The following is a 27,702-nucleotide window of genomic DNA, read 5'->3' on the forward strand; positions in this document are numbered from 1 at the left end:
GTCTATATAAATAATTTTAAAATAAGTTGATAGCTAAATGATTATAAGTTATCATAGGATACTTTTTGATTAATTTGAGAGAGTTAAGGATTTTTATTTACATAGACTTTTTAAGAGTATCCTGTACTGTTGATTTAAATTCAAGGAGCCCAAGAAAATTCAGGAAGAACCCCTTTACTCTTTATTAAATCCAGAACAGGCTGACTTTCCTGTCAATTCTTCAGACCCTTTCCAAATAGAAGTTGATCTGACCATTTAGGAAGTTAGAGATGTCTTTCTTGTTGGAGTGCTGAGTGGGTGGGGATGGTCTTTTTAAAAGGAGAACATTAAATGGTGTTAATTCCATAGTGATGGTCTTCTCAAGGTGTGTGCAATGTCTTACCAGGTATTCCGGAAGGACCTTATCAGTGCCATGAAGATTCCAGACTCTCACCATATTAACCCTGACAGCTATTACCTCTTCACGGATACATGGAAGGAAGAATGGGAGAAGGGAGTCCAAGTACCAGCCAATCCAGACACTCTTCCACAGCCTTCCGTCAGGTATTTTCATGGTTGTATCTTTGATTTAGGGGATGAATGCTCTTACAGTCGTCTGTGAGCTGCTTGAGGGGAGACTTTGAGTGGCTAACTATACATTTATAATGCTAAGTCACATACATGTTCAGCAACTCACTCAGACCAATGGCAGATTATACCAAACTAAGATAGGTCAGTAGTCAGTCAGACTCTTTATTTAGGGATATAATATGTACCTATTCACAGGATAAAACTGTTGGAAGTCCAGTCTGAAATTATGATAAGGTTTTGGAGACCAAGATTTCCCAGTCTGACTCAACAATCAGTAGCATTTATTAGCCTTTGAAGAGAAACAGAGCACTAATTACATAACCCCATAATAACCCTATTAATATATAACGCCATGAGAAGTTGCTTCATTTTAATAGGGGCCTCATAGTGATAGCATCTGTAAACAGAGGGCCAAAACATACAGAGTTTGTAAAATGCATAAACCCAAATGAAAGGGGATAACTGGAATAATGGGTTGACCATAAGCACACAGCCTTCCTTTGCAAAGACTTGAGAAGAAGTTTAAGTAGGAGAGTATTTTTTGCCAAGAGGACATAGTAAATTTAGCTCTTCAAGAGTAATGACTAGTTTTTGAAGCCATTTTTTCTTACTGGTCTTTGTGTTCCGAGTGTTTTGCATGAAGGCCAGCATGAAATAAAATGCTTGATATAAGTTTAAATGAATGAGTGAGGGAAGGAAGGAATAGCATCAGATAAAAGGGCTGGTGGGACCTCCTGGTTACTATGAGAAATTGTACATCTCATTGTACAGCTATCTATTTCTAGTACATATTAGGTTCTTAACGATCTTAAAGAGCAGAGACCACATTCTTGAATTTTTGGCCCCTAGCATCAGGTTCTTGGAGAAGGAAATGGCAACCCACTCAAGTATTCTTGCCTGGAGAATCCCGGGGACAGAGGAACCTGATGGGCTGCTGTCTATGGGGTCACACAGAGTCGGGCACGACTGAAGCGACTTAGCAGCAGCAGGTTCTTAGGTCTTAGTCGTGTTCCAGAAATGCTGTCAAATCACTTCTAAAAACGCAAGCCCGGGTTGTCCCACCCACAGAGAGACTGTCTATTCTCTGTTAAGAAAAACTTCAGTCTTGCCCAACATACATACTTAGCCTCACTAGCTCATCGTCATTGCCACCATCCTCTTAGAAATCACTACAGTATCATGAATGAACATTTTCATGACATTTTCATGTCTTTACTGTCAGTATTTTCATATACTGTTGCAGTAACAGTGAGGAGCCTAGACTACCACCTTAAACCAGTAGTAATCATGCATCCCTTTCTTTCCCATCTGTGGTAGTATCAGAGACTTTCACCACTCCTTAGAGGTGATGAGGACACCTTCTCCCCCTGCCACGTGGTATCAGTGAAGACCATATAAGGAGCAGTAGTAAGGTTATCTTACCAATCCCAGCAAGGGAGGTATCAGTGGAGGCCTGGTGAGAAGCCAGAATTCTCAGCCTCCCCCAGTAGTAACAAAGAATTCCTGCCCCTGAATGTCAACATAGGCCAAATGGTGAACCAGGACTTCTACAATCACCTAACAGTGATGAGATGATATCCTCCCCAACCAGATCTCCAGCCAGAGCAGTGTCAGAGGAAGCCAGTAAAAATAAAAGGTTTAAAGAAGAAATAGAGTCTTATAGCATAATACCCAGTGTCCAGGTTCCAGTGGAAAAAAATCACTTATATCAAGAACTAAAAAGATCTCAACTTGATCAAAGATAATCAGTAGCTGCCAGTACCGATGTGACAGAGACAGTAGAATTGTCTAACAAAGATTTAAAAGGAGCCATCATAAAAATGCTTCAGTGAGCCATTATGAACACACTTAAAGCAAAAGAAACAGTAGTATATCCCCCCTCTTTCATATCTGATATTGGCCATTTTTATCTCCTTTTTTACTTGCTATAGGTTGGTCATTTTTATTGACCATTTCACAAAGCCATCTTTTTATCATGAATTAATAAACATGTTCATTGTCTTGAAACCAAACAGGCCCAAGCTGCTTTCTGTTTATCTGAGTCAGCTCTCTTTAAACTCATTGCTCTCAAACTTGCTGTGTAATAAAAACCAAGATATTTCATTTCTTCTTTGCAATTAACAAGAGATGGCAAAGAGCTCAACCCTCTAAATCAAAGAGTTCCTGATTCAGAGTCAGACAGTACTACTTCTTGGACAGAAGGTTCATAGTCTCTTGCATTTTCAGTCAATTCGGTATCTAACTCATCATTACTGTCTATACTGTAATCTGTTTCTTCAAGGAATCAAGGTTCATCTTCATCCAAAACATAAGTGGCGGGGGGTGGGGCTAGTTACTCTGCAGCTCCATTCAATCAAGTCATTTTCAAAGTCAAGCAGACTGGAAGGCAGATTATATTCCAATGAGGATATCAGTCTTTTCAAACATGATAGGCCAACACAAAATTTTGCTCCCATCTCTTCCAATTCTCAAGTACCAATCTGTAAACCCTTATGTGTTCCCTGATCACAGCCACACAAAGTACTCTCCATGGTATAGCTTCTTTGTGCTGCTATCTTTCTCCAAACTACAACACATGCTGTAGATTCTTTAGGTTTTTCTACCGCAAAGCTATATAGCGGCTCGTGCAAAGTGCTGGGGCAGTATGGCTCAGAATCTTAGGCAATGTTCTGTATCTCAAATGTTCCACAACATCACATGAAGCTGCATTGTCATTCATATGCCACACTGTCTGTTTGGTGCTGCAGCCATGCATAAATAACATTCTTCCTTCAGGAGTGGCCATGATAATCACAATAAACCAGTGGTAAATGCTTCACTGAAGCTAGGTATTATAGCAGACCCTTGACATGATAAATTGTAGGATGTAAATCTGAATTTGGACTTTGGTTTCGTTATCTTTTCTGTTTTTAATTTATTTCTGCTCTTATCTCTACTACTTCAATTATTTTACTTGCTTTGGATTTATTTTGCTCTTCTAGTTTCTTGGATTGGGAGCATAGCTTATTGATTTGAGACATTTCCTCTTTCCAATATGAGCATTTAATGTTATAAGTTTCCCTCTCATCACTGCTTTAGCTATGTCACAAAAATTTTGATGTGTTATATTTTCATTTTCATTCACTTTAGTGTATTTTTTCCTTTGAGACTTTTTTTTTTCACTTTTTTCCCCTTGAGACTTCTTTTATTTAAAAGCGTGGTTTTTACTTTATTTGAGTATGTTCTTATCTTTCTATTACTGATTTCTAGTTTTGATTCCATTATATTAGAGAACACTCTGTATAATACTAATTTGTTTAAATTTGTTGAGTTTTATTTTATGGCCCAGGATATGGTCTATCATGGTATATGTTCCATGGGTGCTTGAAAATAATGCCTGTGCTGCTGCTGTTGGGTGGAGTATTCTATAAATGTCAGTTCAATCCTGTTAGTTGATAGTGTTGAGTTCTTCTATCTCCTGGATGATTTTCTGTCTGTTCTATCACAAAGGTTGAAGTCTCCAGCCATAATTGGGAAGTTATTTTTTCTCCTTTCATCCCAATCAGTTTTTGTTTCAAATATTTTGCAGCACTGTTGTTTGGTGCTCATACATTTATGATTGCTATGTTTTATTGGTACATTTATCCTTTCTTTATTATATAATATTCCTCCCCATCTCTGGTAATTTCCTCTGCTATGAAAGCTACTTAATCTGATATTAATGTTGTCACTCTTGGTTTCTTTTGAGTAATGTTTGTATTTATATCTTTCTCCTTTATTTTACTTTTGACTTATTTATATGCTTGTATCTTAAGTGTTTTTGATAGCATATATTTGAATCATGTTTTTTAATCCATTCTGCCAACCTCTGATTTAATGTGTTTAGACCATTTACATTTAATGTAATTAATGATATATTAGGGCTTAAGTCTGCTGTTTTATTTTATTGTGTGTGTATTTGAGTGTTCTCTGTTTTGCTTTTTTTTCTCTTTTGTTTTTCCTGCCTTCCTGGGGGTTATCCAAACAAATTACCACAACTTACTCAATGTGAAATAATCAGTTGAATAACCCCATAACTATTAATGAAATTGAATTTGTAATTAAAACCTCTCCATAAAAATACTTCCAGGCCCAGATGGTTTCACTGGGAAATTCTACCAAACATTTAAAGAAATAAAAACTGATAATACTGAAAGAGAAATTTGAATTAAACTCAATGTAGTTATAGAATAAATAGTTGAACATGGGAATGTGGATGCACTATTGCAGTTTGAGAGATTCTAGATATGCAGCTAGAGGAGCTTAATGAAGGCAAACATACAGACATGAAGAAAGTGATTGTGATGAAAAGAATGAAGATGTTCCAGATAAAATGATGCCAGAATGAAACTGCACATTAAAGGAACTCTCAAAAAGTTTTACAGCAGTGAAAGCACAAAGGACAAAATGTTGGAAACTAATCCAAGTTCATACAGTAGTATGACAACTTTGCAGGACATAGAAGAGTTGCTTATTCTGTTTCATAAGTTTTGTTAATTAAGAGTTAAGCACTGTACTCTTGATAAGTTTTACAAAGAGATAAAAGAGTTTAAATTCTCAGTGTTTCAAATGATAGGGTATTAAATGCATGTTGGTTTTAATATTTTTTATTTCCCTATATAGTATAGCCAACAATAAGGGAGTAAAATGTTTTGACAAAAATTTTAAAGGTTACTGAAAAATCATAATTTCCCAGTGATTATTAAGATTGCTTTTCACAGTCTCAGTTTGAAGTCATTTTTACAGTACAATACCACTGTGCAAAGTAAGGACTACCTGCTTTAGTGACAGCAGATCATTGGGTTTTTTGGAAGTGGCCAGTGGAGCAAGAGGATACAAGAGAACTTTTAGAGGTGATGGTTATATTTATTATCTTGGTTGTAGTTCTGGTTGCACAAATTTATATGTGTGTCAGAACTTATTAATTTGTACATTTTAAATATATGTAGCTTGATATGTCATTTATACCTCAATAATGTTAATAAAAATATCCATATATATAATTATAAATATATGCAATCATCACAAATAGAGGAGTGTGTAGATGGTAAGAAAATGTGGTAGTGGGCACATGACAGCACAGCAGTATGTGATTAGAAGAGAAAAGGAAGAAAGACAACAAATGTGACTATAAGCTACTTAAGAGCAGAACCCTTACTGCCTAATAGTAGGTTTTCAGTATACATTTATCATTGTAAAGAGAATAGGATGAAGGAAGCAAAGAGGAAAGTGGATGGGTTTTAGGAAAGAAAATTAGTAAACAACCAAAAGATATTATTTATAGTTGACCCTTGAATAACATGAGCTTGAACTGTGCAGGTCCACTTATATGTGGATTTTTTCAATAGTAAATACTATAGTAACATGCAGCCTGCAGTTGTTTGAATCCACAGATCCAGAACCACAGATATGGAGGGCCAACTGTAAATTATATGTGAATTTTTGACTGTGTGAGGTGTCAGTACCCCTTACTCCTGTCTTGTTCAAGGGTCAACCATACATTCCTACCAGCATTTTATGAGGATTCCATTTTCTCCATATCCTAACCAACACTTCTATTTTTTAAATTATGTCCATCCTAGTGGGTCTGAAGTACATCTCATTGTGATTTTGCATTTGCTTGTTGGCTAATGATGTTGAGCATCTTTTCTTTTTTATTATTTATTTATTTGTTTATTTTTGGCTATGTTGGGTCTTAGTTGTGGCACCTGGTCTCTCTAGTTCTGTGATACAGGCTCAGTAGTTACCCCTGGGCATGTGGGATCTTAGTTCCCAGACTAGGGATTGAACCCACATCCCCTGCATTAGAAGGTAGATTCCTGGAGCGCTAGAGAAGTCCTAACATCTTTTCTTTATGTGCTTATCAGCCAGTTGTATATTCTTGGAAAAGAGCTTTTGTACTTTTACAAAGAGAAGAAGCTTTTATGTGGTTAGCAAATACAATGTTTTTTTTTTCCCTTTCCTGTGAAACATTACTGTTCAAACTGTAAAGTGAAACATGTCAGTTCATCTCTTTATGTTCTGTCATATTCACTTTGGAATGGCTGCCTTTGGCTGCTGAAAATCTAGCCTTTTAGTGAAAAGGGTGACAATGTCCTCTGACCAGCAGTTGTAGAATGTTCCATTTTTACTTGATGCATCCATGCATACCTCCTATGTATATCTCTTCTTTGGGGAAATTATTCACATCTTTTGCCCATTAGAAAAGTGTGTTATTTGTCTTTTTATTGTTAAAATGGTAAAAGTTCTTTACATAGTCTAGATATAGGTTTTTTACCAGATACATGATTTGTGAATAATTTCTCCCATTCTCTGGGTTGTCTTTTCACTTCATTGGTGGTGTCCTTTGAGGCACAGAAGTTTTTAATTTTGATGAAGTTCAGTGTACTATTTTTTTTTCTTATGGTTGCTTGTCCTTTTGGTGTCATATCTAAGAAATCATTACCTAAACCAAGATGAAGTTTTATACCTAGAATTCTTCTCAAAATTCTGTAGCTTTAGCTCTTATATTTGGGTCTTTGATCTGTTTCAGTTGATTTTTGTGTATGGTGTGAGGTGTTAAAGGTCTGACTTCATCCTTTGGCATGTGGATATCCAAGTGTCCCGGCACCACTTGTTGAGCAGCTTCCTTTTTGAAAGATGGACACTGTACCCCAACCTCAACCACCTTGGTTTCACCAGGCTGCCAAGAAAGAAAGCATGGTTCTTGAATAACCAAGAAATGCCAGTTCCATTTTTTAAAATTCCCTTTCACAAATCTACCAAACTGATTTTTTTAGTTTTTCCTATTTTGAACTGAGATGCTAATTTATCTACTGTATGTTTCACTCTGTCCAAAGATGCTACTTTTTCCCACTATATAGGACAATATCAGATATGTTCCTTTTTATTGGTTAATTTTATAACTTTTTATGTTAGTGTTTCTTTTTGTATGTTTTTGTTGTTTTTTTCATAGATTACAAATTTCCTAGCAGTTAAGGAGGTGCCTGGTAACAGTGTGGTCATTTATACTATTGAGAGAATACTTAGTTTTTGAAATTAAAAGATGTAGCTTTATTCTCAAAATAAATAGAAGTATTTTCTTCTGACACAACTGCCAAATCTAAACAAATGTAAATGTTCTATAACAAACCCTTGCTATGATTGCTTTTAAATTTAAAACTAATAATTTCAACGATTATGTATTACTTTCATATACAAAGAAATATTCACAGGGTGGTTTATGCACATAAAACTCAAAACCTGCACCTCAAGAATCAGTGCTAGATTCATCTTTGGAATAGTGATTTTAGTTTTGACCAAACATTATTACATTAATATTGTTACATTTAAAAAAAATAAAAAGAAATGTTCACTAATAATTATTTAATTGTAAAAATTCTTCCTGCCTCCCAAACTTAAAAAATTAATCTGTGTGCTTTAAAAGCATGAGGACATTCCTTGATTTTGTGCTAAATGCTTTTAATAAAGAATGTTGCAGCAGTTCACAATAACATATAAAAAGTATCAGAATGTAAAAATTAAAATCTTTTAATATGTTATTTTGAGTTGACCCCTCCATGTTAGTTTTAGTAAAATTTAAACCTTGTTGGTTGGTTATTTTCTACTGATGGATATCTCTAGAGAGACTATCCCAAAATATAAATGTGTTAGAGAAATATAAGAATGAATCTAATGTAATGCAGTAGTTACTTAAGTGGAAACAAACATGAAAATACTGGGAAAAAACTTTTTACCATTATGTACGTATTAGTCATGATAGGCCAAATGCTATAACAAACATCTCCAAGAATCTCAGCATCTCAACACAATGAAGGTTTTATTTTTTGCACATGTCTCCATCCAGTGTGGATTTGAGATGTGAATCATATCTGCCCCTCATAGTCATTCAGAGACTCAGGCTCTTTTTTGGAGTGGCTCCTCTATCTGCTAGGTCTTTTCCCACTCTTTTCCACCCCCAAACTTTTAAATTCAGTTTGCAGGAAAAGAAAAGACAACATGGAGGGTGATGCAGGTAGATTTGGAGGGGGTCTAGACTTTGAAGTAGATGATCCGCACATATGCCATTAGCCAGAACTCATTCATATGGCCCACCTAACTGCAAAGGGTACTGGGGAATGCAGCCTTGCTATGTGCCATCTAGGTTTGGCTAACATATTAGCATTTCTCTCTTACACTTTGGCAGTGGCATTACAAACTCAAAGCTACATGAGCACAGGAAACTTACTGATTTTATTCACCATTGTAACCCTGTAGTTGATGCTGTGATGTGTACTGCCCAGATTCCCATTTAGTATTAGGACCTGTCCACATGATCAGAATAGCCTGACTTCTTACATGGCAGCTCTGGGCTCCAAGAGTGAGTATTCTTAGAGATAAGAAGTAGAAGGTGCCATTCTCAAGGCCTAGGCTCAGAAAATGACACAGTACTACTTCTACCATGTTTTATTAGAGCAGTCTCAGACTGAAGAGGAGGGAAATAGATCCCACCTCTTGACAGGACTATCAAAGGATTTGTGACTTTCTTCATTCCATCACAATAGTAATGTTTGTAATGTTTGTATTTGAGTTACTTGTCTTATTGCCTACAGCCAGAATAAGTCAATCAGCTAGAGAAACTTAAATACTAATAAAACTAAACATGCTTTTTATTTATTATCTAAGTCACAATATTGTCAAAATACTTCAGAATTGTGTTTTCTAATGGACTTACAGAAGAAATTTTGGATGTATATGAATTGACATGTTTCTTGGGTCCTAGAATTACTCTTATTCATTGCTGTAGTAACTGAAAAGGGATGGAAAAAGATAGAGCAGATTAGGTGGAGTAAATCCTTTTAGAATTTTTGTTCTGACTTTCAGGTAAGGTTTTCCTCTCTGTTCCATTGTCGTTTCTGCAATTCTCTTGTCCTTTAGGGTAGTGTAGTATGTATATGTGGTGATTGAGGTGAGGGCTGCAGAGAATTATGAAACAGAGCCATCTTGCACTGCAAGTTTCAGCTGTTTAGATAAGCCTGTTCATTACCACAGGAATTTTTTGAAGTTAAGGTCAACAAATAAAAATGATAGTAACACCATTGCATGTTTTTTAGGTAGACTGGATGATTTTGATGCTCATCAGTGATAAGCTTTTGTTTTGTTTTCATTTGTTTATTTAAATTAGTTTCTTTCACAGTAAGGGTCCAATGGAGGGAAAACAATGCTTCATGTTTGTTTGAAAGGAAGCATGCATTATAAGTTATATTACACATAAATGGTTAATGTTGTATGTGTGTGCTTGTGTGCCCATGCTCACTCGCTCAGTCATGTCTGACTGTTTGTGGCCCCATGGACTGTAGCTACCAGGCTCCTCTGCTCTTGGAATTTTCCAGGCAAGATTACTGGAGTTGGATGCCATTTCCTCCTCCAGGGGATCTTCCCAACCCAGGGATGAAACCCTCATCACTTGTGGCTCCTTCATTGGCAGGCAGATTCTTCACCACTAGCACCACCTGGGAAGCCTTAGATGAATTATAAATTGACTTACTGTAAAAACAAAAACATCAGGACACAAATATGAACTGTATATGTGTGCTTATACAACATGTATGTGCTGCTGCTAAGTTGCTTCAGTCGTGTCCGACTCTGTGCGACCCCAGAGGTGGCAGCTCACTAGTCTCCGCCATCCCTGGGATTCTCCAGGCAAGAACACTGGAGTGGGGTGCCATTTCCTTCTCCAGTGCATGAAAGTGAAAAGTGAAAGTGAAGTCCCTCAGTTGTGTCCAACTCTTCGTGACCCCATGGACTGCAGCCTACCAGGCTCCTCCATCCATGGGATTTTCCAGGCAAGAGTACTGGAGTGGGTTGCCATTGTCTTCTCTGACAACATGTACATATGTATGTACATGGGAACATTCTGTAACTTGCTTTTTTCACTTAACAAATATACTTCTGAGTCATTAGTGATACTGAAAGAGAGGATGATTAGATATCCAGAGAGGCCCCTATTTCTCCTTGGAATATAAATGTTTGATTAACTAGGTTACAGACAGCAGTACTTTCTTCACTAAACTCTAGACTCAAATAGATAAAAACACCAATGCAGCATTTCCACTTGGATGTCCAATAGACATCTCAGACTTAAAGTGTCCCAAACTGAATTACTGATATTCTTCCCAGACTAGTTCCACCTGTAATTTTATACATTTAACTGATAGCAGATTCATTCTCCCTGTTCAGTCTTTCAGACCAAAATTCATAGAATCATCTTAGATTCTTCATTGCCTCATACCCTATATTCAATATCAAAGGAGATCCTTGGTTCTACTTTCAAGATATATCAGATTTCATATATATAAGTCAAAGGAAGAGTGGCCCCTAGTGATATATGGGAGCACAAGCCTGCCTCCCACTCCACTGCTGTATTTCACCATCATGCTTCTCTCACCTCCCACTACTCTCCTTGCCCCACTCTTCAGCTCTTTTTCCTTTCCGTTTTAGGTAGCAGCAGTCTACCATTTTGCTTTCAGTTATGAGAATTAATAAAGAGCACTTTTATATACACATCTATCTTATTTAAAGTTTAAAGCAGTCTTTTGGTGGTTTTTCCAGTTACTATTGCTGTATAAATTGTTTTTTCAGTTACTGTTGCTCCACAACTTATTGTCAGGCAACCATGTTTTTATAGTTACTGGTTCTGTGGGTCAGAAATTCAGACAGGGCACAGTTGGGATGGTTAGTCTCTGCTCTATGATGCCGAGGGCCTCAATGAGGAAGACTTGAAGTTTGGGGTGACTCAGCGGCTGGGGGCTGGAATCATCTAAAGGTTTTTTCACTAACATGTCTGCTCCCTGGGCTGGGATGATGTAAATATTGCATGTGGCCTCTCTGTTTGATTTGGTTTCCTCATAGCATGACAACCTCTGTGTAGGCAGACTCTACAGGCCTTAGGCACAGGGGTCCATATGTATGTGTTCCAGCAAAGAGGGTGAAAGCTGTTTTCCCTTTTATGATGCAGCCTTGCAATTCTGATAGCATCACGTCTGCTGTATTTCATTGGTGAAAAGAGTCACATGCCCTCCCTGATTCAAGAGGAGGGGAAATAGACTTCGCCACTTGATGGGGGAGGGGCAGAGTCACATTGTAGAAGAGCATGTGGAATTTTTAAAATACCATCTGTCATAGAGGTTATAATTGTCCTTTGTTTCATAGATGAGACATGGAGTCTTGCAGAGAAGCAAGAGTGGCAAAATTAACAAGGGGCATCTTGGGAAACTATTCCTAGGGATATTATTATAAGGGGCTTCTATTTAGTTAGCTTTTAAGACATTTACTCAAGCCTTTAAAAGTCCATGATGTTATGGAATTTGTGCAATTTTCGTGCTATTCACAAATGATTCTGATCCACTCGTTAGGAAATGAAGTCTCTCTAATAATAGTCTCTCCCTGTTAAATATTTAGATCAACTGAAGACTCACTGAGGACTCAGTGTGCATAAAACACTGGAAGAGGCTATAGGTCAGCTTAGAGTGGTTCCAGCTTCCTTTTAATGCCTCCTTAGTGTCACAGCAGTGTTCACATGGGCCAGAGGTTAGCTGACCTACTCTGAGGAGCAGGTGGAGAGGCCTTCTTTCTATGAGGCTAAGTAGGTGTGGTTGTGGGTCCTTTCACCAAAATTGGTCATCCAGGAAGTTATTACACATTCATTTACATTCAAACATCCAAATTTAAAACTGCACTTACTACATCACCCTAACAAACTTGCTCATACCTCTAGGCTTGTGTGCCTTTGCTATTTTGTTCAATGATCTGATGACCATTCAGAGAATGCCCCTCTACCTAGTGTATAGTGGCCAGAGAAGAAAATTACCAAGGGATGATCCTGGGATTTCCACCAGCTATAGCAATATAATGTGTACTTGAAGATCTTAAAACTGCATTTTACAAAACCCAAAGTAGTATTTTTTCATTTATTGTCATAGACCTTCCCTCTATCATAAGAATTTCTCCTTGTGGGTATCCTTTGTCATTACTGTTTGAGCCTATATTTTTTTTTTATTGTCATAGGCTTAGTCCTTAGATTCAGACATATGAAAAGATGAATGAGATAATATCATCATCGTGTTATAAATTTTGCATTGAAATACACACCCGGAAAGATAACTAATGCATAACCGTATAACTCAGTTTTCATGATACCCTTGTTTAACCTCCACCCAGATCAAGAAATAGAGCATTATCAACACCCAAGAAGCCCTCCTCCTCCTCCCCACTGACTTCATTCACCATAGGTGGCAGTTTTGACAGTTTTTAACCTTCATACTGAGACTGGATTATTTTGTTCATCATTATGGTTGTGAGATTCATCCATGCTGTTGCATGTAGCATTTCATTAAGTTTCACTTCTGTGTAATATTGCATTTTATGAATATACCACACTTTATTTATGCATTCTGCTTTTGATAGATATTTGGTTTGCTCTCAGTTTTCAGCTATTATGAAAAATGCTAATATGGACATTTTTGTTCATCTTTTAGTGTGTGTGTATATATATATATATATATGTATGTGTACTTTTTAAAGTATATTCATAGGAGTGGGTTTGCTGGTCATAGGGTATACATATGTTCAGCCATAATATCTGCTGCCAGACAGTTTGCCACAATGATCGTACTAGTTCACATTCCCAGCAGCGGTGGTCTGTTTGCTCCATTTCCTTACAAGCACTTAGTATCTTCAATTTTTGGTCGATCTTTTCAAGTTTAGCCATTCTGGTAGGTAATGGTGATTATGATTTCAGTCTGCATTGCTGTATTAACTGATGAAGTTGAGAAACTTTTGAGATTTTTGCCATCTGGATAGCCTTATTTGTGAAGTGTATATTCAGATTTTTTTGCCCAGTTTTTAACTGACTTATCTGTCATTTTCTAATTGATTTGTAAAAGTTTATTATACACTGTTGATAAACAGTATTTCCAGTCTCTTCCTTTATGGTTAATGACTTTATGTCTTACTTAAAATATCTTTGTCTGTCCCAAGGTCATAAAGATATTCCTTTTTATTTTCTTCCAGAAGCTTAATAAATGTATTAGTTTAAATCAAGAACATCTCTAGGTCTACCTTGTTCCACAGGGAATTTGAGGCAATTAAGATGAATAGATAAGCAAAATATTCTTCCTTTTAGAAAAAGATGAATCTTGAAAAAAATAAATATTCTATAATTACCTCATAAAACATGCACCAAACAGCACAGCATATTTAATCTCATAGACTGTGGAGAATTCATACGCATGTCTTGGCCTTTTTAGTTGGGTTCATTTCAGTGGGAAGCAGGCCTCTGATAGCATTTCCCAAATTTTTAGCTTCCATTAATTATTTTAGAGTTCTACTTCTTCCTCAAATATTTTATTGCCTTTGGCTTTAAAAGCTCCGTATGGTTTTTTAAAAATTAAAATATGTGAATGCATGTAGTTATTTTATTCAACATGCATTATTTGGAATCATAAGTTTCTAGAAGAATGCTTAGGAAATATTCACTCTATATTTACAGAGTGGACTGTACCTCTGCATATTAGGTTGGTACAAAAGTGAATGCATTTTCAGACCATGAATTTTAAATCATTATAACTAGGCTCAAACACATCTTTAGTAATCAAAATAGGAACCATTACAATCAACACATTTTTGCTAACGAGAAATAAGTTTGTTTATTCCTGTAGTGCAAAACTCCATGCTTCAGGATTCGATGAACTCTTGGAAAGCATTTTCTGCCTTCTGCTGGTTGTGGAAGTGTTTTCCCTGAGAAAAGTTGTCAAGATGCTTTAAGAAGTGGTAGTCGGTTGGCAAGAGGTCAGGAGAATCAGGCAGATGAGGCAAAACTTGATAGCCCAATTTGTTCAACTTTTGAAGCATTGGTGGTGTGATGTGCAGTTGGGCTGACATTGTCATGGAGAAGAATTGGGCCCTTTCTATTGATCAATACCAGCTGCAGGTGTTGCAATTTTCGGTGATCTCATCACCTTGCTAAGCATATTTTTCAGATGTAATAGTTTTGCTGGGATTCAGAAAGCTGTAGTCAATCAGACCAGCAGCAGACCACCAAACACTGACCGTGATCTTTTTTTGGTGCAAGTTTGGCTTTGGGAAGTGCTTTGGCACTTCTTCTCAGTCCAGCCACTGAGCTGGTCATCGCTGGCTGTCATATAAAATCCACTTTTCATCACACATCACAATCTGATCAAGAAATGGTTTGTTGTTGTTGTGTAGAATAAAAGAAGACGACACCTCAAAACGACCATTTTTTTTTTTCACTAAGCTCATGAGGCACACACTTAATGAGTTTTTTAACCTTTCCAATTTGCTTCAAATGTTGAACGACCGTAGAATGGTCGATACTGAGTTCTTCAGCAACTTCTCATATAGTTGTAAGAGGACCAGTTTCAATGATGCTCTCAATTGGTGGTTGTTACTTCCGATGGCCAGCCACTACACTCCTCGTCTTCAACGATCTTGTCTCCTTCTCATCTTCAACGGTCTTGTCTCCTTTGCAAAACTTCTTGAACCACCACTGCACTGTATGTTCGTCAGCAGTTGCTGAGCCAAATGCATTGTTGATGTTGTGAGTTATCTCCCCTGCTTTACAACTCATTTTGAACTTGAATAAAAAAATTGTTCGAATTTACTTTTTGTCTAACATCATTTCTGTAGTTTAAAATAAATATAAATAAACAGCAAGTAATAAGTCATTAGCAAAAAACATAAAGCAAGAAATGTGCATTAAAATGATGTGCAACATAGCCATGTTTATTTAAGGATGTATTCTAATATCAAATGGCAAAATTCAACAATGCAAAAGCACAGTTACCTTTGCACCAACCTAATATAGTTATGTGTATGCATATGAATACACTTATGTTTATGAATCATTCTACATACATAGTAACTCTAAAGTAGGGAAACTGGCTCCAGAAGCCTTCCAGAGAAACAGTTTTCACTATTTTATATATGTATATATATTTCTTTCTCTCTTTTTTAGATGGCTTACCCTGCTCTTTGTATATCTATTTCTTTATTTTTTAGATGGCTTACCCTGTTCTTTAAAATTTTCAGGGAATAATTATTCAGATTCCCTCTTGGTTATGTGTTCTGATACTTCATGTAGCATCTAAAACATTGATTATGGAGTCAGTCATTGGTGTGAGAATTTCTGTTTCTTTCCTTATTTGGTTTCCTTGCCTTAGGATCTTAAGTGTCAGGAGAGGTTAGGGGAAATATGGGTTGACTTAGGCCTGCTAGATAATTTGATGGAAGAATGGGAATCTTTCATCCCATTGTCTTATCCTGGCCCAGACTTACAGTCACTATCATTTATGGTTGAGAAATGCCTTAAGTTTGTATAAATCTTTAGCTTCTTGGCTTTAACTCATCTGTAAAAATAGTGAAAATAGGAGATATAAAAGTAACAATGGCATTATTAATCATCCAGTTTTTACTGTACACTGTGCTAAGCACTTGATTATTTTATTTCATATAATCATCATAATAACTGTATAAGTTTGATACTGTTATAATTTATGATTATCATCCTTATATATTAGCTAAGAAAACTGGACTTTATAGAAATTAAGTCATTGCCCAAGACCACCATGCAAATGAGTGGAAGTAAAAAACAGATTGTGTGAGTCTATAGCCTATACTCTTTACTACCATCCAGTATGGCCTCTATGATAGAAAATCATGAGTTTAGCTAAAACTTACCTTTGGTGTGGAATCTGGCTGTGCTTTTGTACAGGTATCACTCCTTCTGCTACTTCCCCTTCTAAATAAATGTGGTGGCCATTGCACCAAGAACTCACAATGCAACAACATTTTATTAGAATGAGTGGTAGTAGGGACTTAGGAGCCACAGGGTAAATGAAGCATTTCATTAAAAGTCAGAGTATTCACAGCAAATGACAAAACTGGATTTGTAGAACCATTTGCCTTCTAGAAAGGGGTCTTATCATGCATTTCAGTTGGCAGAGCAGGGGATTTCCCCAGGGTGGGGAGGGAGAACATTTAGCTCCACTGTATGGCCTGAGTGCTATTGAGCCATCCAGTCAGTGCATGGAATCTGTCATTTGTTGATTGTTATCAGTGTCTTTTTTTGTTTTTCTAGGGTTATGGCCGACAAGAAAAAGGAGGTCCTATTTGTCCGGCCCCGGAAATACATCCAGTGCTCCAACCCAGAGACCTCAGAGCCTGGCTACATCAACATCATGGAGCTGGCGGCATCTGTGTGCCGCTATGACCTAGACGACATGGACATCTTCTGGCTCCAGGAACTCAATGAAGACCTCACTGCAATGGGTAAGTTGTTTTCTCGCATGTAACTTGTTCCTTGACTGGATTTGTTATTTTTTTTAAGTTGTCAAGGCCATTTAACTTGCTTTCATTCTGTGGCTTCCTTTCTTTTCCGGGCTCTTCATTTATTTTCCTCTTGAATCTTAATGAGGCATTTCCTGAAGTGCATAAACATATTGAAGTAGAGCAGTGGTATTTAAATCTGACCTTTTCTTTCCTTGTTTATGGTAAATATCACGGATCAGGGATAGCATGTAGGTTTCATGAGGCTGTTTCCCAGTTCTGAGTATGAGAATGGTCCTGGCTGATTGGACTTCTGGTTGAGAAGGATTCTGAGCCTGGTTCTTCACTCAGCCCTGGAAAGTACTGTGATCAGTGAGCAGGGCCAAGGGTAGTGGCACCTCTAACATTGCCACCTAATGGCAAGAAGCTCCAACTTTAGCATTGGGCAGCACCACTGCAACTGACAGGTTGATATGACCAAGGATGCCTTAATGAAGGACTTAGAATTTTGCTGCCTGGAAGAAGAATGGCAGGCCTAAGGCAAAACATCCCCAAAGCAGTTCTTAGCTACCTCCAGTGAGTTCTAAAGTTGTCATGCAACTCTCAAAAAATAGAATAAAATGAAGCAAAAACAAGCAAACAAAAAAACTTGGAAGTAAACATAGTAGTAATTTTAAAGTAAACGTATGCCATACAGTACCATACCAGCAATGTTTGGAAATTCTGGGCTGAAAGGAAGCTCACCTTACACTTACACACAGTTCTTTTTGACCAGTCTTCCATCTAAACAGTGTTTAGGTCCAAGCGGTCCTGTGAAACTGGGTGGTTCTTAACTCTCTGTATGAGATACAGTGAAGGATACATTTGCTTTTGTTTGAATCACATTTGTTCCTTGTTAGTACAGGGATCAGTGGTTTTCCTTTTCTTCCCTCTTTTTTTCTTTCTTTTGAGGTTGGTATCTGAATGCATGTGAATGAAAAATTAAAATTATATTAAATTCAGTTTGGCATGATAGTTATTCTGCCAGTAACCAATACTTACTTCTTGCTTTTTAAAACTTTTTGTTTAGTGTCTTCTCTTGTTCTACCTTCTAAGAGGAAAGAGGGGAGTCAAAAAAAATTTAGGGTGAGAACCCCAAAGAAAAGGAAATAAAAAACTGACAGAAAGGGGAAATGAGGGTATGAGGGTATAATCAAATGGATCGATGGCTCAATGTGCGATTGTATTTATGAACCATATAGCATTCATATACACTGAAGACATTACAGTGCTGCCTTCAACATGACACTGCCTTATAACAAAGTCCCTTTGGTATCTCACATTAATTCTCTTTGGATGAGTTTTCTTAAAAAGATTTTTGAAACAGTTTTAAGTCTGAAGAAAAGCTGCAGATTTAATACAGTATACATACCCCTCATGCAGTTTGTTTCCCTTCAGGTTAGCATCTCACTTTACTATGGTACATTTGTCAGAGCTAAGAAACCAGTGCAGGTACAGTGCTATTACCTAAATTCTAGATTTCATTGGATTTTCACCAGTTTTTCCACTAATGACCTTTTTCTGTTGGAGGATCCCATCCATGATATCACATTGCATTTAGGCTTGGATGAGTTTTTAAAAGAGGATAACTTTATCTCAAGCCTTCCTTTAGAGTGATATTGTAGTAAGGTTTTAAGAACTTAAAATAAAGTTTTAAAAATAATATTAACTTCAGCATGTTTTTTATTCAGATTAAGGAATTCTAAAAATTGAGAGCTTACTGTATACTATACTATACTTTGCACTGTACTAAGCAATGTACGAACATGATCTCATCTCTGCCTCATAAGAGATCAAGAGTTTGGTATTATTATCCTTATTTTTATAGATAAGGAAGCTAAGTCCTAAAGAGGGCAAATAACTTGTCAAAGCTTCAGTTCAGTTCAGTCACTCAGTCATGTCCGACTCTTTGTGACCCCATGGACTGCAAAGCTTATGTAACCAATATGAGGTCAAGTGGGAATTTGAATCCAAGTGTTTTTTTAACCAGACACTATAGTCCTTCACTTCATGGGAAAAAATGTGCAATTTGTCTTGTCTGGAAAAATTAAACATACTACCTGAGTAGTTTTTGGTTTCATAAGTAGCTACAGCATTGAAAAGGTAGTTTATGTGAAATTCTAAAGTTCCTTAGGGTCTTATATTACAAATTAAGTGAAATATTTGGGTAAATTTGTTTTGGATCATTTTGAGAATTATTCCTGAAGTTTATAGGCTGTTAGGGTAAATACATGTGTGCTCTCACAAAATCATCAGTCCCCCTAAAATGAAAAATGTTAGTTGTTACCAATAGCCATCTTATGAATCTTTTAGTTGGGTTATTATGTATAGAAGACTGAGAAAAATTAAAAGTATAGAAGGAAAAGGAATCAAGAGGCAAAAAAAGGCATTTCAGAATTTCCAATTAGATTTGTGAATGCTAATAAGTTTATTTTATATTATAGTTTGTCATTAAAAATATTATTGGATTTTCTAAAAATCAGGTTTGAAAAACAAGTATTTCATATGTATAGTCATATATACAGTACCTAGAATTTTGTTTTATGACTTGGTACCTTTTTGTATGAAAATTTCCATTAAATGTGCTCATTGGAACTAGTTTGCTGAGAATGCAATTCATTGCATTGCATTGCATGTTATTTATATCCAAATAGTTATATGATTCTAATTATTATACTATAAACTAAAGTGTTCAAAATTACAAAGTTCAGTGAAAGTCCTCCCTCAGTGGGATTAAGAGAAAACAAATTCAGGGGAGTTCCCTGGTGGTCTAGTGGTTAGGATTCCAGGCTTTTACTGACATTGCCCAAGTTCAGTCCCTGGTTGGGGAACTGAGATCCTGCAAGTCGCGTGGTGCAGCCAAAAAAAAAAAGAGAGAAAACAAATTTTAGGAGGAGACTGGCTAGGATTTGGACAGAAAATTGAAAGGGTCAGTGTATACAGCTTATAAGGAATATGGTGAAATGTATTTCTCCTTTCATGTGTCAAACACTAATTTTAGAACAGCTCTAGTAAAAGATTCTTTAAAATCTGGTTTTAAAATCAGGGAAGAGATGATTTTATCCTTTAGAATCCCCACACCCTTGCACCGGGCTCACAGTAGGTGATTTGGGAATGACAGCTGACTGATGGGTTGATTGATTGTTTGTATTTCTGTGCAGGTTATGGGCCAGTTGATGAGAATCTTATGGAAAAGACAGTAGAAGTCCTGGAACGCCATTGCCATGAAAATATGAACCATGCTATTGAGACAGAGGAAGGGCTAGGCATAGAGTATGATGAAGATGTGATCTGTGATGTGTGCCGGTCTCCAGACAGTGAAGAAGGGAATGATATGGTATTCTGTGATAAGTGTAACATCTGTGTGCATCAGGTTAGTGAGAGTGGAGACCGCCACCTCCCCACGGTCAGCCTTCCTGAAGCTCAGTGATGATCTCCAGCACCCATATCTGGGTTGCAACTTGCATTTAAGGGTGAAAATAACAACTTGGCCTGGCTGTTCTCCAGTAATTCCTTTAGAAATAATACTTCTTATCATCCCCAAGTTGACTTATTAACTTTAATCCAGGGGGCTAAACCCAGGTCTTTATTGTGTATCATCATGCCCAAGCCATTGAGATCACCTTGTTCAATACTTTTACAGTCCCCTGGGGAGTCTCCTTGCTACCTGCCTGGGAGTCTCTTCTCTGCCTTGGAGTCCCTTTTATATCATCAGGTTACACCCATGGTCAGTAACCTTGGTAAGTTTACACTTCCTGTATCTGGAAGTGCGAACTTCTCATCCTGGCACCCAAAGCTCTCCTCCATCTCCCAAATATACCACTCCCAGGAAACTTGGTCCACTCTACTTTTAAACAGTAGAATTTTAGGATTGTAAAAAACTGACCCACTCCTTAATTTTACAGATAGCACCAAGAGAGATGAAGTGACTTTACCCAACCTACAGCCTTCTCCCACTTCTGGCTAACAAAACTTTACGTATCTTTCAAGATCTAGTTCAAGTCCTTTCTTGAAGTCCCTTACCCTAAGTAATTGTTCACCCTTTTGAACATGTGTGTTTCATTCATTTCATTAATTTATCTAGCAAATAGGTATGCAACACCATCCACGTACCAGGACTCTGCTGCATGCTGAAGACACAGTGATGAAGAGGCAGACATGGTCTTTGCCCCCAGGGAAATCAGAGTCTGGCGTAGGCTCTATGAGGAAACTGCCCACTGAGCATAGTATGCCAAGCATTTTTGTAGATAGAAGTCCATGCTGCTGTAGAAGTGCATGGGACGGATAGAGGTTGGGGATAACTTCCAGGAGGTGGAACCCAAGCTGAATCTTAACAGCTAAAGGGAAATGCCAGAAAAAAACCAGCAGCATGTGTTCAGGCAGAGAGGAGGACATGTTCAGGTGGGGTAGTAAGGGTAGGCAAAGTATGTCGGAGGCAACTCTGAGCAGTTCAGAACTGTGGAGAGTGATGGGGTCAAGTAGGGAAGGCATGGAGAGTGAGACTAGAGAGGGATACATGGAACATGTGAAAGGCCTTCCCTGATAAACTAAGGAGCTTCAGTTTTGTCCTGTCAAACCTGAAGGATATGATTTGTAATTCAGAAATGTCATTCTGGCTACAAAATTACTAAAATGACTAAATAATACAGGAGAGAGAAACCAGGATTTAAGACTTTAATTCTCTGGGCCACCTAACCTAACCCTTTGTATTAAAAGGTATTCAGAATTATTCTGTAATCAGTTGGGTCTCTTTCTTCCTTTTACTTGCATCCTTTTGGAGTGAATTTTGAAAATTTATCTTCACTCTACCAGTTACTAGCATTTATGTCCCACCTTTAGTGACAGAGAAAATCTTTATCAATTAAGTATGAACTTAAATATATAAATATCTGACAGCACAGGTCCACAGCCCCTTCTCTGCATTTCCAGAATTTTAAAGCGGTGAAAACTATAAGTTTGGCACCAAATGATTTGAAGGAAGATGCAGGACTTACCTGGTGTGAGGCTTTTTGTAGTCTTTAGTGCATTTTGTGAAAATACTCATATTTTATTAGAGAACTATTAATGTATTGTATTTGATTATATGGTACTGCCCTGGTCGCATTAGGGGGTTATATAATATGCCATGTATATACTGTATTACTTTCCTGAGATATGCACAGTTCTAAATTTCCTGATGTTTCTTACCCTAGAGTTTTCAGATAAATGATTGTGGATCTTTAGTAGATTTGAAGGTAATAGTACCAAGATCATCTGTATACATTTTCTGTATTTTTCCTTCACAGTTAGGACAAAATATTAATAAATTATTTCCAGGTTCTTTGGCTAACAAAATGCAGCATAATAATTCTCCTTAAAGGTATTTTGCTTTGAAAACATACCCAGTAATGACTATAAATGGTCCCTTTCCTCACGTAGAAAGAAATGACAATAACACGTGACCAGGCCTTGCAGAATATAAGCTGGTATGTATTAAAGCTGAATGTTGGTGCCACACAAAGTTTCGTATAAGAGAATTCTTCTGAAGTGAGTATGTTCACTTGAATTCTAAAGAGATACTTAGGTTAGAGCTCCCTCTGTTGACTGAAAAGTGACTTTAAGTGATTTGGAAGATTTGGTTTACTTAATAGAATTGGGGACATGTTGACAATTGTTTTTATTAAATATAATTTTTCTTCTTTACTGCCACCATATTATATCAATATTTGTTTCTTTGTGACTACAATACACTTATGGTCAGTGCTTTAGAAGAGTTTTATTTTACATCAGTAGATTTTGGATTTTAAAAAGAACTTAAATTTTTTTCATTAAAAAGTGTGAAAATTGGGACCATTCCAAGTCCCTTAATGTGTTCCATTTTCTACTTCTTAGCCCAAATATTGAACACTCAAACTGAGGCCTAAATTAATTTACCTGAAGGTACATGCTCGTAGTTTTTATACCTGTCATATATATAATGTTTGGCACTAAATTTATTAACCCCCTGAAGTAATATGTGAAACATATGTTCGTGCATGTGGGCAGTTTTAAGAGTCCAGCCTTCATCATTTTGTGGTCTAGGAAAAGTTGAGAGCCACTACAGTGAATTACAAGCTTCTGTGATCTTATGACTAGGAATAAATCTACATAAGAGCTCAGTAAATGATTTTCTACCCAATAAAATGGCCCTGTAATAAAGGGTATTCCTAGAACCAGCTACTGGTTTTTCTTTTGCTGGTTTGAAAAAGGCTCTATTTTAGGGAGGAAGCTTGCTTTCATTTGTTTGCAGACTTTCTGAATTTCAGAAAAGGAAAAAGCTTTGAAGGTTAGGGACCTTATAAAATGATGTCCTGCTTTTGTGAGAGCAGCATAGTTAGAATCCAGCTTCAGTTCTTAAGTGAAATGTATTTGTTGTACCAAACCACCTACTCAAGCTCGGCATAGAGAGCCATCCAGATAAATTGATGATAAAGAACCTACCCCAGTGACCTTACAGTATCACTGAGGAGATGAAACGTAACAGTTAAAGTAGAGAAGAATACATGATATTGACCAAGTACCTGATGAGGGAAAACATGTTGAGTGGGGGTTGGGAGTCAGGAAGTGGAGCAGACACAGGGGTTATAGTGATCTGAGAATTGAGGTGAAGAACAGCGGGCTTTTTCATTGAAGGGCCAGATAGTAAATACTTTAAAGACCATGTATAGTCCCTGTTACATATTATTATTTTTTTAACATTCCTTTAAGAATATGGAAACCATTCTTACTTAGCTTGTTGGCCTTATGAAATGGGCCTTAAGTAGTTTGCCAACCCCCTGGTTTTAGATGGAGTTGGGGGTGGGAGCAGAAGGAGATTTTAGAGGCTTTATTGCTGTGCATTGGTATGAAGACTATAGCAGCCAAACAGAAGAAGGATTGAAGGTATGAAGGAAAAAGAAGAGAATTTAGAAATAAATCAGTCCAGGCATGATCTGAATAAGGACTTGGATGGAGTAGCTGTGGTGGAGATGGAGAAGAAGGTCAGAGTCTAGTGACCACTCTGAAGGGAGTATTAGCAAGCCCAGGGGACAATAGATGAAGGAAAGTGGATAATAGAGATCCAGGAATTTGGATCTGGAAGATGCAAAGTATGGTGGTGATATGGATGGAGAGAGTTTGGAAAGGGGGCTAGGCTAGTTGGGGGCTAACATGATAATGACTGTTGGAACTTGAATCTGAGCTGTGGGTGAACTCGCTGGGGCAGGCACAGACTTTGAATCTGCAGTGGTGAATCAGTCATTGGTAAAGGTATGCTAGGTCATCTGGGGAGCCAAGTGGCCCTCAGCTATAGTCTCTAATGATGAGGATTGAGCAGTAAGGGGGAAGGATGGGTGAGATTAGAGGTAGTGAAAAGGAAGTCTAAAATATTACCCAGTCTAATCTCCCTCCCCCATAGTAGTTTATTTATTTATTTATCCATCTTTATTCTGTAAGGAATTTGAAGTGGCTTCACGAACTCATTATGGAGTATTGTGATTAGTCTAATATTGTGTTCAGTTTAGGATCCATTAAGCCCTTTTTCTTCAGCCGAAGCAAGTAATTGGTACAGTTTGTTGAGAGTGCTTTTTTATGCACCAGGCACTATCAGGCTCTTTAATATTAGCTCATTTGCTCTTCAGAAGTGTCACTCTACTTATTTCCTAACACTTTTTCCTTGATCACAACAGTGCATGACATACAGACATTGTTCAGTAAGTATATGACTGACTAATTATAATACATAAGCATTGAGAAAGCTTTAGAAAATGGAGGCAAAAAAGAAAAAAATATGCAGTCACAAAACTCATGACAGTTGAGCTAACCTTTGCGTGTATATCCTTCTAGTCTTACTCTGTTGCCCTTAAAGTAAATTCTCATAGAGAGACATGCTTATCTTAGAACAGATGCTAGAAGTTGCTTTTTTATTTTGAGTGTTTTAAAATTACTAAATCCTGGATATGGGCTTGTTTGACCTTTTCTCCTAAAAGTGGAGGGTACTCTGTGACTGTGTACCAGAGCAGACATTGACCCAGTAAGTAGATGCTAACCATTCCTCGCTCTCCTTCCCATGCCTCCAGGCCTGCTACGGCATCCTCAAGGTCCCAGAAGGCAGCTGGCTGTGTCGCTCCTGTGTCCTGGGCATTCATCCACAATGTCTGTTATGTCCAAAGAAAGGTGGAGCCATGAAGACCACCAAAACAGGGACTAAATGGGCTCATGTCAGCTGTGCCCTATGGATTCCAGAGGTAAGAATTCATCCAGGTCTGTGAGCCATTTGTTCTCCCACAACATTCAAACTGACTGAGGCTTCATAGAGATGCTTCTTGCCTGCCCATGATTCTGAGTTGATGATGGTTCTCCTTGACCTCTGTCACATCCTTCTTGGATGCATGTGAGCCCATGCTAATTAATTTATAGGTGGTACTACCAGTGGTATTGGATAAATTTAGATGAGAGAAGAGGGTATGAGCAGCAGATTTTTTTAAAGGTAAAACCTACCTTAAATACCACCAGGGCCATTCCCTGGTGCCTCAGGTGGTAAAGAATATGCCTGCAATGCACAAGACTGGGGTTTGATTCCCTGGGTCAGAAAGATCCCGTGGCGAAAGAGAATGGCTACCCACTCCAGTATTCTTGCTTGGAGAATTTCATGAACATAGGAGCCTGGCAGGCTATAGTCCATGGGGTCACCAAGAGTCAGACACAACTGAGTGACTAACACTTTCATGTTTCACTTTTGCCAGTGGTATTGGATAAATTTGGATGAGAGAAAAGGGGATAAGCAGCAGATTTTTTTAAGGCAAAACCTACCTTAAAAGTACCATATGTTGGATTTCCCTGATGATCCAGTGATTAAGAGTCTGCCTGCCTTGGGTTCAATCAGAGGACATGGGTTCAATCCCTGGTCCAGGAAGATTCCACATGCACGGGCAACTAGGCCCATGCACCACAACTACTGAACCCGCATCCTCTAGAGCCTGCAAGCTGCAACTTCTGAACTGAAAATCCTAGGTACATACTACAGTATTCTTATGGATATGTGTGCTGAGTCTGACTTTTTTCGACCCCATGGACTGTAGCCCGCCAGGCTCCTCTGTCCATGGGATTTCCCAGGCAAGAATACTGGAGCTGGTTGCCATTTCCTACTCCAGGAAATGGCTACTACTTCCTGACCTAGAGACCGAACCTGCACTGGCAGGCGGATTCTTTACTACTACGCCACCTGGGAAGCCCTCTTATGGATACAGAAGTCAATTTTTTTTTTTAATTTGAGTAGTGGTTTTATTTTTCTTACTAAGAACATCCAGCTAATAGACGTGTGAAATGAATTCTGAGGTTTCTAGCCGGAGAATCAGTAATTTCCAGTAGCAAATTCCCTAGCTAATAAAGCAGATTCTTTCAAAATATTAAAAGTCTGAAAAAAAAATGTTAGAAGTCTGGAATATGACTCAGGAAGAGTTTTTTTTAAAAGAAGCTTTCTCACCATTGACCTTCTCTTAAGGTTTCTAGTACCTGATTTCTAGTACCTTTGGGCCTGTTCAAGATGTCCCTGATCTTGCTACTGTTGCTTTCTTGATGTGGGTGGAACTTGTACTTGTTTAACTGTCCTTGTTCAATGGTCCTTCACTTTTTAAAGTTGTTTCTTAAAAACACATTATATATTTTTAAAGAAAAAAGAAAACACTTCTTATCAGAAGTTGCTTGACCCCTTATTTTCATACACACACACACACACACACACAAATTTCCATCTTTTTTTAAAAAGCATTTCTTTCAGCACTCTCTCAAAGACTCGTTTCACTTTAAAGCTACTTTGAGTACATCGTTAGGACTCTGCTTCTACTGCAGGAGGCACGGTTCAATCCCTGATCAGGAAACTAAGATCCTGTACACGTGGCATGGCCCAAAAAAATGAAAAATAAATAAAGCAAGCAAGCTACTTTGGCTGGGGGAATGGACTAAGCTGGTAGTAGTTACATGATTTTAAAGATTGGCTTTAAAATGTTAGCATCCTCATCTTTTCTACTTATGTGCTGCAGATTGCTACTACTTTCCAATAATATTATGTCACTGCCTCTGTTTTTCATCGTTCATTGGTTAAATGAAAAAAACAAGGCGTGTGGCACCATCTCAAACATGTAAGAGATGCTAGATTTTGTGAATCTTAATTCCTTTCCTCAGTAGCTTTCTTTGGTTCCTAAGTAAAGTGTAGATATCTTTGATTCATTAAGGTAACCATGCTTAGTCTCTACTTCTGCCCTCTCCTCCTATATATGAATTGTATATATTACTGGAAATGATTGAAGGCCTGAGCAGTGGCTAGAGACAGGTTTCATTTATTCTTAGTTCCATAATAACCTTAAGAGACATGGCTTACCTCATTGTTTCAATGTTCTGAGCTGCGAGTAATACCACTCAGGGTTTGTGAAAGGTACTTCTGGAATGCCTTGGTGCCTTCTGCCTTATGGTGGTGTTTTATTTGTAGGTCAGCATTGCTTGTCCTGAGAGAATGGAACCAATCACAAAGATCTCCCACATTCCGCCCAGTCGGTGGGCCTTAGTCTGCAGCTTGTGCAAGTTGAAGACAGGTGCTTGTATTCAGGTAAGTCCAATGAGAAGTGGTGGAGTGGGTTAACACCAAATTAGCCAAACTCACCCTCCCAGTGAGAGCATCCTGCTAACTGAAAGGTACTCAGGAAGCCACCTTCCACTCACTTCTGGAGCTCTGCTACTTATGCAGACCATTTCTGGAAC

General features: G+C 37.7%; 1 protein-coding gene across 2 annotated transcripts in view; it reads left to right on the top strand.

The window, feature by feature from the left end:
- JADE3 (jade family PHD finger 3) overlaps positions 1–27,702 on the top strand; it is a 138,673-nt gene that overhangs the window by 89,022 nt on the left and 21,949 nt on the right. For both annotated transcript variants that reach the window (XM_043458604.1, XM_043458603.1), the window contains exons 4-8: positions 386–543; positions 16,724–16,914; positions 20,112–20,323; positions 25,026–25,193; positions 27,434–27,550. In XM_043458604.1, the coding sequence (XP_043314539.1) occupies positions 386–543; positions 16,724–16,914; positions 20,112–20,323; positions 25,026–25,193; positions 27,434–27,550 (846 nt within the window). The remainder of the gene's footprint in view (positions 1–385; positions 544–16,723; positions 16,915–20,111; positions 20,324–25,025; positions 25,194–27,433; positions 27,551–27,702) is intronic.

Source organism: Cervus canadensis, chromosome X (assembly GCF_019320065.1).
Source record: "Cervus canadensis isolate Bull #8, Minnesota chromosome X, ASM1932006v1, whole genome shotgun sequence".
Lineage (NCBI taxonomy): Eukaryota > Metazoa > Chordata > Mammalia > Artiodactyla > Cervidae > Cervus > Cervus canadensis.